Below are 17,796 nucleotides of genomic sequence, written 5' to 3'. Positions count from 1 at the left end.
TTTTAAGTCCGTCTTTTGAGGGTGGCCTGAATGGCCACCCTACCTGCCCCCTGAACTGTCACCTCCACAACACTCCGCTCCCTTAACAGTGTCATCCATAGCTCCCTGCCCCTTTAAGGCTGACCTACAACAGTGAAGAAAAATGGCAGGGTTGTTATGGAAACCTGATATAAAACTGTGTGTATGTGGAGACTAAGGACCTGCGAGCTTCTATTGGCTGATAAGGGTCATGTGACCGTGTATATGGCAGTTGGGATATGAAGAGAAAGACCTGCAGGCTTCTATTAGCTAATGTAGGTCATGTGATGCGCCATATTTGCATTTCTTGGGAATATCTCGGGAACGGTATGTGCTAGAGAACTGTGACCCCCCCCCCCCCCCCCCCCCACAAGATTTCTTTCCAGATAGCAAGGAATGTGTATACCAAGTTTTGTTGAAATCAATGGTTGCGTTTTTGAGTGATCATGGAACATGCATACATACATATACAGGTCCTTCTAAAAAAATTAGCATATTGTGATCAAGTTCATTATTTTCTGTAATGTACTGATAAACATTAGACTTTCATATATTTTAGATTCATTACACACCAACTGAAGTAGTTCAAGCCTTTTATTGTTTTAATATTGATGATTTTGGCATACAGCTCATGAAAACCCAAATTTCCTATCTCAAAAAATTAGCATATTTCATCCGACCAATAAAAGAAAAGTGTTTTTAATAGAAAAAAAGTCAACCTTCAAATAATTATGTTCTGTTCTGCACTCAATACTTGGTCGGGAATCCTTTTGCAGAAATGACTGCTTCAATGCGGCGTGGCATGGAGGCAATCAGCCTGTGGCACTGCTGAGGTGTTATGGAGGCCCAGGATGCTTCGATAGCGGCCTTAAGCTCATCCAGAGTGTTGGGTCTTGCGTCTCAACTTTCTCTTCCCAATATCCCACAGATTCTCTATGGGGTTCAGGTCAGGAGAGTTGGCAGGCCAATTGAGCACAGTAATACCATGGTCAGTAAACCATTTACCAGTGGTTTTGGCACTGTGAGCAGGTGCCAGGTCGTGCTGAAAAATGAAATCTTCATCTCCATAAAGCTTTTCAGCAGATGGAAGCATGAAGTGCTCCAAAATCTCCTGATAGCTAGCTGCATTGACCCTGCCCTTGATAAAACACAGTGGACCAACACCAGCAGCTGACATGGCACCCCAGACCATCACTGACTGTGGGGACTTGACACTGGACTTCAGGCATTTTGGCATTTCCCTCTCCCCAGTCTTCCTCCAGACTCCAAATTTGCTTTCATCCAAAAAAGTACTTTGGACCACTGAGCAACAGTCCAGTGCTGCTTCTCTGTAGCCCAGGTCAGGCGCTTCTGCCGCTGTTTCTGGTTCAAAAGTGGCTTGAACTGGGGAATGCGGCACCTGTAGCCCATTTCCTGCACACGCCTGTACACGGTGGCTCTGGATGTTTCTACTCCAGACTCAGTCCACTGCTTCCGCAGGTCCCCCAAGGTCTGGAATCGGTCCTTCTCCACAATCTTCCTCAGGGACCGGTCACCTCTTCTCGTTGTGCAGCGTTTTCTGCCACACTTTTTCCTTCCCACAGACTTCCCACTGAGGTGCCTTGATACAGCACTCTGGGAACAGCCTATTCGTTCAGAAATTTCTTTCTGTGTCCGACCCTCTTGCTTGAGGGGGTCAATGATGGCCTTCTGGACAGCAGTCAGGTCGGCAGTCTTACCCATGATTGCGGTTTTGAGTAATGAACCAGGCTGGGAGTTTTTAAAAGCCTCAGGAATCTTTTGCAGGTGTTTAGAGTTAATTAGTTGATGCAGATGATTAGGTTAATAGCTCGTTTAGAGAACCTTTTCATTATATGCTAATTTTTTTAGATAGGAAATTTGGGTTTTCATGAGCTGTATGCCAAAATCATCAATATTAAAACAATAAAAGGCTTGAACTACTTCAGTTGGTGTGTAATGAATCTAAAATATATGAAAGTCTAATGTTTATCAGTACATTACAGAAAATAATGAACTTTATCACAATATGCTAATTTTTTTAGAAGGACCTGTATACATACACACATACATATACATGTCCTTTAGAGATACAAATAGTACAATCTCTCACCAGAATACAATCTCAGAATCTGTTAGATCAGTAAATCCATGCCAATGTTATTACCACATAAAGTGACACAGGTCAGATTTGCAAAAATAGGCCTGGGCAGGAAGGTGAAAACAGGTCTAGGTTAGAAGGGGTTAATGAGTCGCACATAGGCTTGCAGGGTAGCGACCCATGGGTGGTACTGGAGAGTTTCCTTCCATCTGGAGGAGAGTAGTTTGCATGATGCTTCTTCTGAAATCAATGACATGCCATTCAAACATGGACGTGATTGGTGAACATAACTAATATTTTCATAAATGTATTTGTTTTTTAATGACAAATTTGTATGTACCTTTCATTTATATGTATGTATTCAACAAAAAGAACAAGGGACTACGATCCCTAAAAGGCTTGGAAAAAATCCTAAGTTCTGATTTATTGAGTATAATTAAAAAAACTTCAATGTAGAGAATATTAAAAAGCTTTTTTTTTGTGTGTGCTTTTGTTTGCAGCCTGAGGGTGGTGGTGAGAAGAGCACACCTAAACTGCTCGATGACATATTTGCATCTTTGGTTCAAACCAAGCCTATGACTGACCCAGTCAAGAGGCCACAAGGCCTTGCTGTTCAGCCCAGTCTGATGGGATTCAATACCCCGCACTACTGGCTCTGTGACAATAGGTTGCTTTGTCTGCAAGATCCCACCAATAAGAGCAACTGGAACGTCTTCCGTGAATGTTGGAAACAAGGACAGGTAAGCGATATTGGAGTAAATTGGAGTAAATCAGCGCTCTTGCTCTCTTCTCTGGCCAGTGCTTTTATTGCTTGTGGTCCATGTGCGATTCTTAGAACATCTGGTGCTGCTTTTGTTACGTGTTCATAGCATTTCTGTCTTCCAGCCTGTCATGGTATCTGGAGTGCACCATAAATTGAATTCTGACCTGTGGAGACCCGAATCCTTCAGGGATGAGTTTGGGGAGCAAGAAGTTGACTTGGTGAACTGTAGGACGAACGATATCATCACAGGAGCCACTGTTGGAGACTTCTGGGACGGCTTTGAACATATATCAAGTAAATATGATTTGATCTGTTCACTTTTTACAAGAATGAAGTGCAAATTTAAAGGGGCTGTCCAGGTGTAGGCAAACATGTGCTTTGTGCCAGAAACAATACAACAGGTGTCCATGAGTTGTGTCTGGTATTGCAGCTCTGTTCCATTGATGAAAATATTGCAGGTCTGCCTTATCATAGATGTGGCACTTGTTTTGGATATAAGGGGCCATGTTTTCTAATCCTGGACAACCCATAACTTGGGCTTACGAAATGTCTAGACTTCTTTTCCCCAGAACTGGCACCGTCTGTCCATGTGCTGTGTCTTGTATTACCGTTAAAACCCTGTTCTGGTGAATGAGGCAGATTCTACCTTTGCACAGATATTGCACTGTTTCTGAAATGAAAGTCGATCCTTACAAGATGGCAGGAGAGCTGACACTTTCATAATTTTTTTTTGTTTCGTTGTTTTCCAGTACTACAAAATGATGACTTACCTTTTTAATAGGCCCTCAATAGTAGATCGGTAAAGGACTTCTGACACTTGTGGATCAGCCGACTGGGCACCTTGTCCCTTCATTGGTTACCAGGCACAGCTATGCATGTTTGGTTGTGCCCGCTACTGCATCTCAGTACCACTTACTTGAATAAGACTGAGCTATAGAACGTGCATAGGCACTGGTAAATAAATGTACTGCCGGATAAAGGACGAGGACGTAGCACATTATGGAGTGCTGTGGTAACTTGAGTCAGCTGATCGTCTGGGGTCTCGGAGATCTGATATTTATGGCTTATCCCAAGGATAGGTAATCCATTTTGTAGTCACAGAGAACACATCACCCGTAGTCTATAGTCACAAAGGCCGGATCACCCCTTTCTCGCCCAGTTTCCTTGGGGGACACAGAAGACCTTGGGTATAGCTCATCTCCCTAGGAGGCGTGACACTAAGTAAGAACTGTTAGCCCCTCCTCCACAGCTATACCCTCAGCCTAGAGAGAGAGACTGTCAGTTTTTAGCTTAGTGTCCAAGGAGGCAAGACACTCCCTGCTCTGCAGGGCTGTTTTCTCCTTGTTTTAATTTTTGATTTTTACTTTTTTCTTTTTTTGTTCCAGAACATCAGGGACAACAGAGACGCACTAGACCTCTGTTTCTCCCGGGGTCGAGCTGCGCCAGTGCCGGTCTTCCGCACTTCTGCCTCCCCCACAGAAGGCAAGGTGGATCAGGGCAGCCCAGCTCCCCTACATCCCGCCAGCACAAGGGTCGCCCGCACGCCAAGTCCCTCTTCCAGCGTCCTGCCACTACGGTGCCAGTAGCTGAAGGGGCGACCCTGCTGGAACGGACCGAGGGTGAAGACGGCTGTGGTGAGAGATTAGCTTCTCCAGCCCTACGTCCCCCCCCCCCACCCCGGTCTCCTGCGTGCCTGACCCCCATACTGACAGGGCCTCTGGACCCTTTTGTCCCTGCTAGTCCTAGGCTGGCCCCTGGCTGCCAGGGCGACATTCTGCTCCCTCTCCTCCCCTCCATAGGACATTGGCACCCTTCTCCCTGACAAGAAGAATGCCTGGGGAGCTGCAGAGGTTCGCACCTAGCTGCCCCTGACGTAGGGGTTATGCAGGCCTCCCACCCTCACAGACCCGGTCTCAGGGTCCCCCTCCCTCTTACCGGCCACTGCTTCAGGGCCAGAGGGCCCGCGCCTTGCTGCCCCTGACCCATCACGGGCACCGGTCCAAGGGCAAGGTGGTTGTGGCTGCCGGCCATATGGAGCGCTGTTCTAGGCCAAGGGCCGCTCCAGGGGTGAAATGGCTACCGGGTCATCGCTTCCGACAGCGGGTGGGCACCGCGGCCTACAAATGAGCGCTATGCCTCAACAGCCCCCGGCCGACCGTCGGAACATTCCGGCCGGGCGCCACGAAATGTTGTTCCCCTCCTGGGCGACACTTCGCGGCCGCGATCCCACTCTATCTGGGTCCCCAGCTCTTCCGGCCCGCGGGGTGGGCACCCGCGGCCGGTATGTGCCGCTCCGTAGGCCCGGCCGGTACTTTAAATACTGTGCGGCCCCGGTCAGCCGGGCGCCGCTAAAAATTTGGACCCCGGCTTCACGGCCTGCTAGGCCGCAAAATTCGGGCCTCTGTTGGAGGGGGCTGGAACTTCTCCGGGCGCGAATCTTCCCGCCTGGAGGTTCCCCCGCCCCCAGAGGATCGCAGTGCCGCCCCCAGGCCGGATCCCTTCTAACCCCTTGGGTACAGGCCGGCTTCCGATGGGCCTGTGTGGCTTTCTGCCTCAGTGAGGCTGGGTTATAATAAATAAAAAAATAAAAAGAAATAAATTAAATTATTTATTAATATGACTTGTGGGCTGCGCAGGACACTGCAGCCTCATCTCAGAGTGCTGCCTGTATACATGCCCCCCTTCCATAGGTGGCATGGTGTCGCGCTCCCCGGCTGCGGCGCTACCAGGGTCATTTCCCCTTCTAGGCGGTTTTTTTTTGCCCTCTCCGCGCTACGGCGCTGGTCAGTGCATGCGGCCTTTTCTGTAGAGTGCCTGCCATGTGCAGGACCCCCCTCCTGGCGGGATACTGCACTCTCCTTAACTGCGGGTTGGCCTTGTGCATGATCGCCCTTTCATTGGCGGCCTACTGCAGTTTCTCCGGATACGGTGCTGGCCATGTGCACGACCGCCTTCCATAGGTGGAACACGGCAATTCGTTGCCGGCAATGTGCGTGACCCCTTCCATAGACGGAACGCTACACTCTCACTGGATTCGTTGCCGATCATGTGCATGACCCCCTTCTTAGGCGGAATATTGCACTCTCATCGGATTCGGTGCTGGCCATGTGCACGACCCCCTTCCTTAGGCGGAACGCCGCACTGTCTCTGGATTCGCTGCCTGCCATAGGCATGACTCCCTTCTGTGGACGGCATTCGGCACTCACTGGATTCACTGCCAGCCATGTGCATGACCACCTTCCATAGGCGGTATGATGCACTCTCATTGGATTCACTGCCGGCCTTGGGCATGCCTCCTTCCCTGGTGGCGGCATACATACTGCCGGCCATATGCATGACCCCTCTTCCGTGGGCGGTGTACGCACTCTCACTGGATTCGCTGCCGGCCATGGGCATGCCTCCTTTAGGTGACATACGCACATTTTCACCGGCTGCTCGCACTCTCCCTGAATGCGATGCTGGTCATGTACATGGCGCCCCCCCCCCCCCCCCCCCCTCCTCCCCTTCGTGTTCTGGGCGGCATACTACACTCTCACCGGATACATTGCTGGCCTTGAGCATGGCCTTCTAACATGGGTGGAACGCTTGTGTTCCCATTGGATGCGGTGCTGGCCTTGTGCGTGACCACCCCTCATTTCATGGGTGGAATTTTGCACGCTCACGGGATTCAAGGCTGTCCTTGTATGTGCTGTGCTTGACTTGCTCATGTTCCCCCTTCATTGGTGGAGTAGTTGCACTCTCACGAAATTTCGGTGTTGGGTGAATTGTTGCACACTCACTTAATGCTAGGATAGCCCTGTGCATGACCCCCCTTTCAATAGGTGGACCTCCTGCGTTCCTGCTGGATACTGTGTGGCCATGTGCATGGCGCCCTTCTGGGCGAAGTAGGGTATGCCCTACTTCTCTGACGTAGTTACGACCTTGGGCATCACCCCCTTTTTGGGGCGGGCCCTTGCACTCTTGCTGACTGCAGTTTGCCATGTACATGTCCCCCCCCTTTCGAGGAGGTCAGTTTGCGTTCTATCGCATACCTTACTAGTCTTGTGCATAACTCCTTTTCAGTTGCACTTCCGTAGATACTGTGGGACTCTGTGGCTGGCCTTCTTCGCTGAGTGATATTTTTGCAGTGAGCGGACGTTCTTGTGCGTTGTTTGGGCCGTGTATGCCTTCTCGTCCCGTAGGTGGGTTAGCCTTCTCACTGCTTACGGGGCTACTCGTACGTATGCCTCCTTTCCCCCTGCGACATACTTTTTCTCTTGGGAGACGGTGTTTGCAGCAAGCCTTGCACTATTCTCTAAGGAGATCATTCTGTCCACCTGTGTGAGCCTAAGGTGTTGTCCAATAAGCAACAGATGAATACCTTATATTTAAGTAGACGGGCTCTGCTGCTCGCTACTGCACCGAGCTGGGTGGTACTCACTCATTTCGTTGGCCCTTCCGCCCGGGGAGTGTTCGTGGTTCCTAGATACGTACCCATTCGTCCTTCCGCGGCATTGTTTCCCTGCGCTAGTGGTCACATGGTCGAGAGTGCTGTCTGCAGCGCCCTTCGCATTTTATGTTGGCTCTGGCAGGACTACGGTCCCCTCGCCTAGTACCTTTTCCTCCTCTTCGGGTGCAGTGTGGTATGATTCTTTCCGGTTGGCGCCCTCGGTGCTTCAGTCTGATCTGCTACCAGGTTCGGGCTGCTCTTCTTGGGAAGGTCACCCAACTTCTCTTGGGTGCTCGCCTACCCAGGTCCGGAGGACCTCCGCCTTGAGTTCTTCAGGGTATTCAAGGCGGTGGACCGGGCGTCTCAGTGTAGCGGTGTGCTGCTTTTGAGCTGTTCTATGGCTTCTCTGTTGCCCATTCCTATGCCGGCCTCTGTCTCGACCGCCTTTTCTCGCCGGTTCCGTTTGGCTCCCACTCGGTACAGATCACTCCGATGTGGCTTCTGTTCCGGCCGCGCTTCAGAGGCTGTTCCTTCACTGCCCTTCCCTCGGGGGAGAGCGTGGTTGTTCATGTGGATGGTACTGGTGTTCCCTTTGAGTCCCCCTTGTCCACACTGGTTGTACTAGCTGTGTACCTAGTTACCGGGTCTACGGCGTTCTGTCCTCCCGCTGGGTGCAGATTGCGTTTTTTGTTTTCAATTCTAGGCAATGTTTCTGCTATGGACTTACCTTCTCGGTAGCTTGGGAGGACTGCCTTTTGCCAAGATTGTCTTCAGATCTCCCACACCGGGACTGTAGTCCGTCTTCCTGTGGTGACTGCATCGGCTTGGGTTTTAGCCTGTCTTGTCCTGGCATCTGGCGGTGCTGGACGGACCCTTCGGTTCCTGCCCGTTTGTCCTTCTGCTCCCCCACTCAGGGTGGATCCGGGACAACTTTGCTCGGGGGCCGGCGGGACCAGTTCTACCGACCGTTCTACCCGTGTTACTGGTCTGCGCCTGATCATTGGGTTTTCACTCTTGCCCAGGCGACTCTAGTGGGCTCGCTAGTGTTCGCTCCTGGCCGTGTTTCGTCCAGGATCTGTTGGAGGACTTAGGTTTTTACCTGGGGTTCTGTGGGAAGCTGGGCGTTCCCCCGCTCTTCCTTTCTCTCTCCATGGTTCTGTTTTCTCCAGTCCGGCCTGGAACTGGGACTGGGACTCTGTCGCTTGAAGTATCAGGTGTCAGCGCTGCCCTTCTTCTTTCAGCGTTCCCCGGCCCTCTGGGCCTGTCTGGACCTTCTTCCGTGGAGCGGCTCTTGGGTTCCTTTGTGCTGCCCTCCGGTACCGCCCTGGGAACTACATACTGGGCTCTTGGCGCTCCAATCTTTCGCTTGGAGCCGTTACAGTGGTTCTCTCTACTCCTTCTGTCCTGTACGGTTGTGTTTCTGTAGCCATCGTGTCTCTGGCGGGTGCCTGAGTGGCGGCCCTTCTTGTTCCGATCCTTCTGTCTTTCCCCAGGACAGGGCTGTTCTCCATTCCGTCTCTTCCTTCCTTCTGAAGGTGGTGTTTGTCTTTCATTTCGTCGAGGCAGTCGTCCTCCCCTTCCCACCCCCGGGAACGGACACTTCACCGGTTTGGACGTTGTTTGGACCTTGCAGTTTTTTTACTTGGAGATCTCCGACTCTTGTCTACGTTCGGCCTCTTGGGTTCCAGGAGGTCCGCGCGACGGGTTGACGGCATCCAGGGTGGCTTTCCTCCTCTTTCTCAGAGTGGCTATTGCTGTGGTTGCCGCACCAAGGGCAGGGTTCTGCTTTTGGTGTCACCGTTCATTTCACCAGAGCTGTCGGTTCCTCCTGGGTCAGAGGCATTAGGCTTCGGCCATGCATTTGTGCAAGGCGGTCACTTCTTCCTTGCACACCTTACCAGGTTCTACAGGGTGCGTACTCGGGCTTCAGCGTCTGCTGCCTTGGGCCGCCTGGTCTGCAGGCGGCGGTTTCTTGATGCCTTCGGGTGCTTCGCCTTGGTGCTGTGGTCCCTCCCCTCTTGGACTGCTATTGAACGTCCCAAGGTCTTCTGTGTCCCCCAAGGAAACTGGGCGAGAAAACGAGATTTTTGTATAACTTACCAGTAAAATCTCTTTCTCGCTCTTTCCTTGGGGGACACAGCACCCACCCATTCTTTGTTCTTCTCTGCACGGTTTCCGGGTTTGTTTTACCCGTTGGGTAGTTGGCTTGTTGGTTCCACTTTTGGACTTTGCCTTGTTTTCACTACTTGGACACGCAACTGACAATCTCTCTCTCTCTCTAGGCTGAGGGTATAGCTGTGGAGGAGGGGCTAACAGTTCTTACTTAGTGTCACGCCTCCTAGGGAGATGAGCTATACCCAAGGTCTTCTGTGTCCCCCAAGGAAAGAGCGAGAAAGAGATTTTACTGGTAAGTTATACAAAAATCTCGTTTTTAAGGCTAGAAAGTATCTGACGGTAAAAGTCTTTAAAGGGATTTCCAGCAGGAAGTGCAGAAAAATATCTTATTGAAAACTGTATTCTGCTGAGCATCTCCAGATACGTGACTGATTTAAATTAATCTGTCACCAGCGACCTCCTCTATCCAGCTGTTTGCACAGAGACATAGCTGTGGGTCACCTGATTAAAACGCTATTTTTTTGATACATTTTCTTAATATACAGTACAAATTAGAGCTTTAGTGCAATGCAGGCGTCACCATTGCTCTTGTTGCACCTAATCTCCACTCCTTTCTGCGGCGGATGGAGGGCCAGACAGTGACAAAGCAGCATGGGAAGGGCGAAAATCGGTACAACAAGAGCAATGGTGCCGCACTCATTGCACCAAAGGCCTAATTTGCATATTAAGATAGTGTCATAACGGAGCCTTGGATCAACAAAAGAAAAAACTGTATTTTAATCAGGGGGACCACAACTACGTGTCTGTGCAAAAGGCTGGATAGGGGGGTCGCTGGTGACAGATTCCCTTTAAAAGCCACGGGGCTGATTAAAATCTGTAAAAACTATTCTGCTCTAGTCGTTGTCTATGATTTACCGCAATGATTCCCAAAAAGTGAAGTTTTTATGGGACCGCGCGTTCCCTATACAGAAGAATAAAACCTGTTCAAGCTTCCTTTTTATCTTTTAATCTTTTTAACACCACTAAAAAGACATTTAAAGGGAACCTGTCACCGGGATTTTGGGTATAGAGCTGAGGACATGGGTTCCTAGATCGCCGCTGGCACATCCGCAATACCCAGTCCCCATAGCTTTGTGTGCTTTTATTGTGTAAAAAAAAAAAAAAAAAACGATTTGGTACATATGCAAATTAACCTGAGATGAGTCCTGTATGTGAGATGAATCAGGGACAGGACTCATCTCAGGTTAATTTGCATATGTATCAAATCTTTTTTTTTTTTTTTTTTTTTTTTTTTTTTACACACAATAAAAGCACACAGAGCTATGGGGACTGGGTATTGCGGATGTGCTAGCGGCCATCTAGCAACCCATGTCCTCAGCTTTATACCCAAAATCCTGGTGACAGGTTCCCTGTAATCGCTTCAATAGTAAATAAAGCACTGCTTGCAAGGTCAGTGTATAAAAGATTTAATATACTCCCAAACTTAAGACGAGGGTGTGTATTAGGGGAGTGATCACGAGAGGGTGTAGCAGATTTATGAATGAAAGAGCTAGACTGGGTAAATGAGTTTTAAAAATACTTTTAATGTATGAGAAGCTAGCATTGGAGGAAACTATCTACTTAGGTTATGAAGAGGGATTGTTACTTCGCTGGATATGAGCATATTTTAAATCTGTGTGTTTTGGGGGGGAGGGAAGTGAGGGTATTTATTGCTTGTGGGTAGAAGATGGTTACGCCCCTGACGAAGCGTGGATTGAAACCCGGGTCGGGCAGGATTGTTGAGATTGCTCTAACTGTTTATCTTCTTACGTTTGTGAGTATATTAAATCTTTTATACACTGACCTTGCAAGTGGTGCTTTACTATTGGAGCAATTTAAATGTCTTTTTAGCGGTGTTGAAAAGAAGATTAAAAGATAAAAAGGAAAGCCCTGGAGGTTGTGCGATGTGCCTGTATATCAAGCTGCGCTTGTGAGTACAACTACATGTATACGATTACTGGTGATATACAGTACTTCACTATTGGCGTATTTTCCCTTACGCCCATGACAGCACCCTTGGGAGAGACCGCCTCCATCCAGGACAGGAACTTTCGTGGAGAGCTCTTAAGGAGGAACATGGCCCTAAGACAACCAGTTCCTGTTTCCTGTCTTAGGCTACTTTCACACTTGCGTTCAGAGCGGATCCGTCTGAGACGGATCCGCTCATATAATGCAGACGGTGGCTCTGTTCAGAACGGATCCGTCTGCATTATATTGTTAAAAATGTTTCCAAGTGTGAAGGTAGCCTGAGCGGATCCGTTCAGACTTTACATTGAAAGTCAATTGTGTCATCTTCAAACGGATCCGTCCCCATTGACTTACATTGTAAGTCTGGACGGATCTGCATGGCCAGGCGGACACCCGAACGCTGCAAGCAACGTTCAGGTGTCCACCTGCTGAGCGGAGGCTGAACGCTGCCAGACTGATGCATTCTGAGCGGATCCGCGTCCGCTCAGAATGCATTAGTGCTGGACGGATGCGTTCGGGGCCGCTTGTGAGCCCCTTCAAACGGAGCTCACAAGCGGACACCCGAACGCTAGTGTGAAAGTAGCCTTAGACATAGGACGGTCGCGTGGAGAGCAGAATATTTTAGGCTGCAGGGCCCCTGGTTTTGTTCTGTAGAGGGGTTACCTGAACCGGCGTAAGTCTCCTCTAGGAGCCGCTGAAGAAAGTCTGGTGCTCGCTTCTGGGGTCCTGGTTCACTCCGCTGCTGCTAGGCTGCAGTCCCGGCCGCACTGGGAGGTGCGACCAACACGACGGCGCTTCCTGGCAGTGTTCAGGCGGGCCAGGGCCTCCCTCTTCCATCTAGTCATCTGAGAGGGCTGAAGTCTCCCGTGACAGGCGAGAACCGGAGGTACACTCTGTGACTTCCGATGTTTGGAACGCACGCAACGTGCGTTCCGGAAGTAGGCAGTAAAATCCCTACTAAAGGCCGCAGCTAGCTCCAGCAAGGACCCGACCGAGGGATTTCTTTCCCACAGGAGAGTGCGCGGTCAGAAGCAGCCCAGCCAGCCTACTGAGAATCCGGATTTCCTTCTGGACAACACTCTATCCTACAGTGCCATGGAGGATGAGAGTGCCCAGCGCGCTGAACCGCAGGAGGGTCATGAGATCAGACCGGTACTCCTGGTGGGGTAAGGGGGATCATTCCCCATCCTTTTTTATTGGTCATGCTAAGCGTTCTTTCTTTGTCTTGATTTTTAGACAATAAAAGAGGGGCCTAGAAAAAAGCGGTCTCAAAGACCAGAGGGAAAGAATGTGCTGTGTGTAAAAAGCTTGCGCCCTCTTGGCCAAAATTATATCAACATTGTGTTGAAAAAGTAGTGGAAGAAGAGTCCCCATCCCTACTTCAGAATATTAGAGATGGTGAAGTCGGAAGTTTCTGATTCCTTGAAAGTTTTCAAAAAGAGCCTCCCTTCCGTAATCTCGGGCAGACTAGGCATGGCTAATAAAACGTCAGATTCGGATTCATCGGAAGAAAGTGAGCTAGGGTAGATCCTAGATAGTTCAGACTCGTCGCAGGATGAAGAATCCACCGGCAGGCCACTTTTTTCCCCTGATGATACGGAAGCTTTATTAAAAGCAATCCGTGCTACGATGGGACTCGGGGTTAAAAAGACCCGTGTGTTTCCAATTAATGAGAACATACGAGATATGGTGCTTGACGAATGGTCCAACCCAGAGAAGCGTTTGGGGGTGTCCAGGTCCTTTAAGAACCGTCTGTTATTTGACACTAACGAAGGGAAAATTTTCAACGAAACACCAAAGGTTGACATTCAAGTTGCAAAAGTCAATAAAAAGACTGCCTTGCCCTTTGAAGACACCTCTCAGTTGCGGGACCCCATGGATAGGCAGGCAGATAGCCTTTTAAAAAAAATCATGGGAAGCGGCCATGTTTAATTTGAAAGCAAACATCGCAGCCACCTCGGTAGCAAGGTCGATGGGGGTGTGGCTAAATGAGCTAGAAGCTCACATTAGAGATAATACTCCTAGGGAAGAAATCTTGAGGTCCCTCCCTTTATTAAAGTCCGCCACAGCATTTATGGCAGATGCCTTGGCAGAATCTGTCAGATTTGCTGCTAAAGACGCCGGTCTCTCCAATGCGGCCCGCCGGGCTCTGTGGATGAAGAGCTGGTCAGGCGACAACACGTCAAAAATGAAATTATGCTCCATCCCATTCTCAGGGGAGTACGTCTTTGGCCCTGTCCTGGACCGTATTTTAGCAAAGGCTGTGGACAAGAAAAAGGGCTTCCCAGAGGAGAGACCCTATAAAAGGAAATATCCCTTTCGGGCCCCACTAGCCAGAACAAATCCTTTAGGGATAAAGTGAAGTCAGGACGCTGGAGCTATCCGAAAGGGGGCAGGGGTAGAAATAACCCCTCTTCTTCCCAAAATAAGTCCTCGGATAAACAATGACGCCAAAGTCGGGGGGAGATTGAAGAATTTTCTGACTCCCTGGGAGTCCATTACCCCGAACCCTTGGGTCCGGGACATCATAAAGTTCGGATACCGAATCGAACTTTCTTCATCTCCCCCAAACTGCTTCATTGTTACCAATCCAAACTCCTTCAACATACGCAAGAAGATTCTGCAAGGAATTCAAAGCCTTCTGGCGATGGATGTGATAGTACGGGTCCCATCAACACAGCTAGGACAGGGGTTCTATTCGAATCTTTTCCTGGTAGAGAAAAAAGAAGGCTCATTCCGTACGATTATAAACCTAAAAGCCCTAAACAAGTTCATAATTTAGGGATTCCATCCTGAATTTCCGATAAAGTCCCTGATTCCTTTAATAGGGAAAAATGCCCTGATGTGTTCAGTAGATCTTCAGGACGCTTACTACCATGTCCCAATTCTTCCAGAGTCCCAGAAGTTCTTGAGATTTGCCATCCAAGACCACATGGGGGTAACCCATCACTTCCAGTTTACGGCCTTTCCCTTTGGGATATCATCTGCGCCCAGAGTCTTCACGAAACTGGTGGTCGAAATGGTGGCCTTCCTGAGGCGCAAGGGATTGGTGATTATACCATACCTGGACGATTTCCTCCTGATTGGGAATTCAGAGAGCAAACTCAGAACAGACTTCCTAACCTTCCTGTCTCTCATCCAAGATCTAGGGTGGTTGGTGAACCAGAAAAAAAATCAAATCTTGTTCCGTCCAGCACTATACAGTTTTTGGGTGTCGTCCTGGATTCCCGGGCTCAACATACCTTTCTCCCCCCAGACAAGGTCAAAAACCTCCAATTGAAGGTTCGACGGTTTCAGAACAGAAGGTCCTGTCTCATAAGGGAAGCTATGAGTCTCCTGGGTCTTCTCTCATCCTGCATTCTGTCCGTCCCATGGAGCCAGTCCCACTTCCGATCCCTGCAGTTATGGATCCTCAGATCTTGGAACAAGCAACAGTCCTCCTTGGATCACAAAGTTCTGATCCCTCTAGCGGTGAAGACCTCCCTAGACTGGTGGAAAAGCACAAGCAATCTGTCCTCGGGGGTCGCCTGAGAGAAAACTCCCTACATTTAAGTGCTTACAGATGCAAGCGAAAAAGGATGGGGAGCGAAAGTGGGAGATCACTTCTTTCAGGGTTCCTGGATTCCCACAACCCGCTCTCAATCGTCCAACTTCAGAGAGCTAGAAGCGGTCTGGAAAGCTCTGAAAGCTGCAGAAATCCTTCTCGTAGGTCGTCACGTAAAGATTCTTTCAGACAATACGACAACGGTAGTATACCTCTCTCACCAGGGAGGCACAAGATCGGAGAAGCTGATGTCCGTCGCGAGGAGAATCTTCAATTGGGCAGAGTCCCACGTGAGATCCATCTCTGCTATTTCACTTGAAAGGGGTACTGAATGTGGAAGCAGACTATCTGTCGCCAGTTAATAGACCATACCGAATGGTCTCTAAATCAGGACGTGTTTCAGGTTCTGCTAGAAAGATGGGGCTCTCCACAAGTGGACCTGTTCGCCTCCAAGAAAAACGCAAAGGTACCAACATTCTGTTCATTGAACCCATGGGACAATCCTTGAGCGCTGGATGCGCTCACGATTCGTTGGGAATGGGACCTCTGTTATGCGTTTCCACCCTTGCCTCTGCTTCCCAGGATAATTCAAAAACTCAACCTAGAGAACACAACTCTAGTTTTAATAGCTCCGGCCAAAAAGGAGCTGGTTACCTTCCTTAAAAAACCTATCAATAGAGGACCCATGGCCTCTTCCTTCCAGGTGGGACCTGCTTCATCAAGGGCCAATTCTACATCCAAACCCGAGCTTCCTCAAGTTATCAGCTTGGATCCTGAGGTCCAGAGGTTAAAGTCACAAGGGCTTTCTGACCAGGTGATATCTACCTTGAAAGCGAGTAGGAAGAAGGTTACCTTCTCGATCTATTTAAAGATTTGGAAGAGATTCTGTTCCTTGATCGGTAACCCTGCCCCAAACTTAGAGCCGCCCAATTTTCAGAAAATCTTGGACTTCCTCCAGCAGGGACTTGAATTAGGTCTTAGACCTTCCACCTTGAAGGTACAGGTCTCGGCCCTAACTTGTTTTTTTGATCAAGATCTAGCCAATCATCGCTGGATCAGAAGATTTATGAAAGCAGCTTCTCGCCTACGCCCCTCTCTAAAATCCCGGATCCCCAACTGGGACCTCAATACGGTGCAACACTTGCCCCGTTTGAGCCCCTGTCAAGTTGTTCCACAAAACATCTATCTCTAAAAACCGCGTTCCTGGTGGCCATCACGTCCACAAGAAGGCTAGGCGAGATTCAAGCTCTGTCGATACAAGAACCCTATCTCCGTATCACCGATGATAGAATTATTCTTAAGTTAGATCCAGGTTTTCTACCTAAAGTAGTATCGGATTTCCACCGTAACCAGGAGATAGTTTTACCTTCCTTTTGCAGTAATGCCTCTAATGATGGGGAATCTAGCTTCCACTCACTAGATGTAAGACGCTCAGTCTTACGGTACCTTGAAGTGTCAAAAGGGTTCCGTAGATCCAACAACCTGTTTGTCTTATTCTCAGGTAAGAATAAGGGTCTAAAAACTTCCAGGTCCTCCTTAGCACGGTGGATTAAGGATTCCATTTCCTATGAGTCCCAAGGCCTTCCTTGCCCCTCAAATTTAAGAGCTCACTCTACCCGAGCTATGTCCTCCTCCCAGGCCGAACGGGCCGGAGCTTCTCTTGAGGATATCTGTGAAGCTGCTACTTGGTCTAACATTCACACCTTTACAAGACACTATAGGCTAGACCTATCTAGTTCAGACTTGTCTTTTGGACGTAAGATCCTTCAGGCGGTCATCCCCCCCCCCCCCCCCCCCCCAAGCTATAATTTTTTATATCTCCTAGTAGCCGTCGTGGTGATGAGGTGGAAAGCTGGAATTAGACTTACCGGTAATTCAGTTTCCACGAGATCACCACGACGGCACATATATTCCCTACCCTTTATTTAGTCTTACCTGGGAAGTTATGAAGTAATGCCCTCTCGACTTATTTGTTTATGTTCTCACCACTTATTTTCTGTCTCTGTGATTTTGGACACACTGGTGTTGGTGGTGGGAGGGGGGGATTTTAACCCTCTCTCTGTTCCTGCCCCTACAGAGGTCAGGGGTCAATCTCCTAGTAGCCGTCGTGGTGATCTCGTGGAAACTGAATTACTGGTAAGTCTAATTCCGGCTTTTGACTTGTTGATTATCTTGTTTATTGATACCTGGCTGCTCCTCTCTTATAGGGAGTTAAAGAGATCAGAACAAGAGCTAAAGTTCAGAGATGTGCGACTTATAGCAAGAGGCTTCCAGAGAATTATAAAAAGCTCTGCCAGGGTTGCATAAATGATCTTATAAAAGAGGAGCAACCGTCCATTTTGTCAGAGGTCAAATTACTTATTCAAAATGAAATTAAGTCTTCTCTGGCCTCCCTCAGATCAATCCCGCCTACACCTCTGGCGAAAAAACCAAGATTGTCGGTTCCATCCTCCTCTGTCTCAGAGGATATGGACGAGGAGGCCTCCACTTCTAGACAGAATGTTGATCTTGACGCTCTGTCAGAGGGTGAAATCATAGAAGATAGTAAAAAATACTTTTTCTCTTCCGAGGATATGGAGGAGCTTTTGGGAGCTGTTAGAGCAACCATGGGGATTGAAGAGGTGAAAAAACAAAGGTCTGTCCTGGATGAAATGTTTGGGGGACTCAGCCAAAAATTTTTAAGTTTTCCCAATGAATGAGAATCTAAAAGACATGATACTGGATGAATGGACCGACCCGAGAGAAGACTTGGGGTATCCAGAGAATTTAGAAATAGGCTGTTAATTGACCCAGCGGACGTCAAACTATTTAACAAAACCCCC

The 17,796-nt window shown here is 49.0% G+C and overlaps 1 protein-coding gene across 6 annotated transcripts in view; it reads left to right on the top strand.

The window, feature by feature from the left end:
• LOC122939830 (lysine-specific demethylase 3A-A-like) overlaps positions 1-17,796 on the top strand; it is a 92,163-nt gene that overhangs the window by 58,995 nt on the left and 15,372 nt on the right. For 4 of the 6 annotated variants that reach the window (XM_044296011.1, XM_044296019.1, XM_044296024.1 and 1 more), the window contains 2 exons: positions 2,617-2,856; positions 3,002-3,173. In XM_044296011.1, coding sequence (XP_044151946.1) covers positions 2,617-2,856; positions 3,002-3,173 — 412 coding nt within the window. Of the gene's footprint in view, positions 1-2,616; positions 2,857-3,001; positions 3,174-12,443; positions 16,731-17,796 lie in introns of those variants that run through there. The other 2 variants (XM_044296046.1, XM_044296038.1) reach the window with 2 other exon arrangements.

This window comes from Bufo gargarizans, chromosome 1 (assembly GCF_014858855.1).
Source record: "Bufo gargarizans isolate SCDJY-AF-19 chromosome 1, ASM1485885v1, whole genome shotgun sequence".
Classification (NCBI taxonomy): domain Eukaryota; kingdom Metazoa; phylum Chordata; class Amphibia; order Anura; family Bufonidae; genus Bufo; species Bufo gargarizans.
Note: the sequence above shows the minus strand (reverse complement) of the source record. Positions and strands in the feature narration are given on the sequence as shown.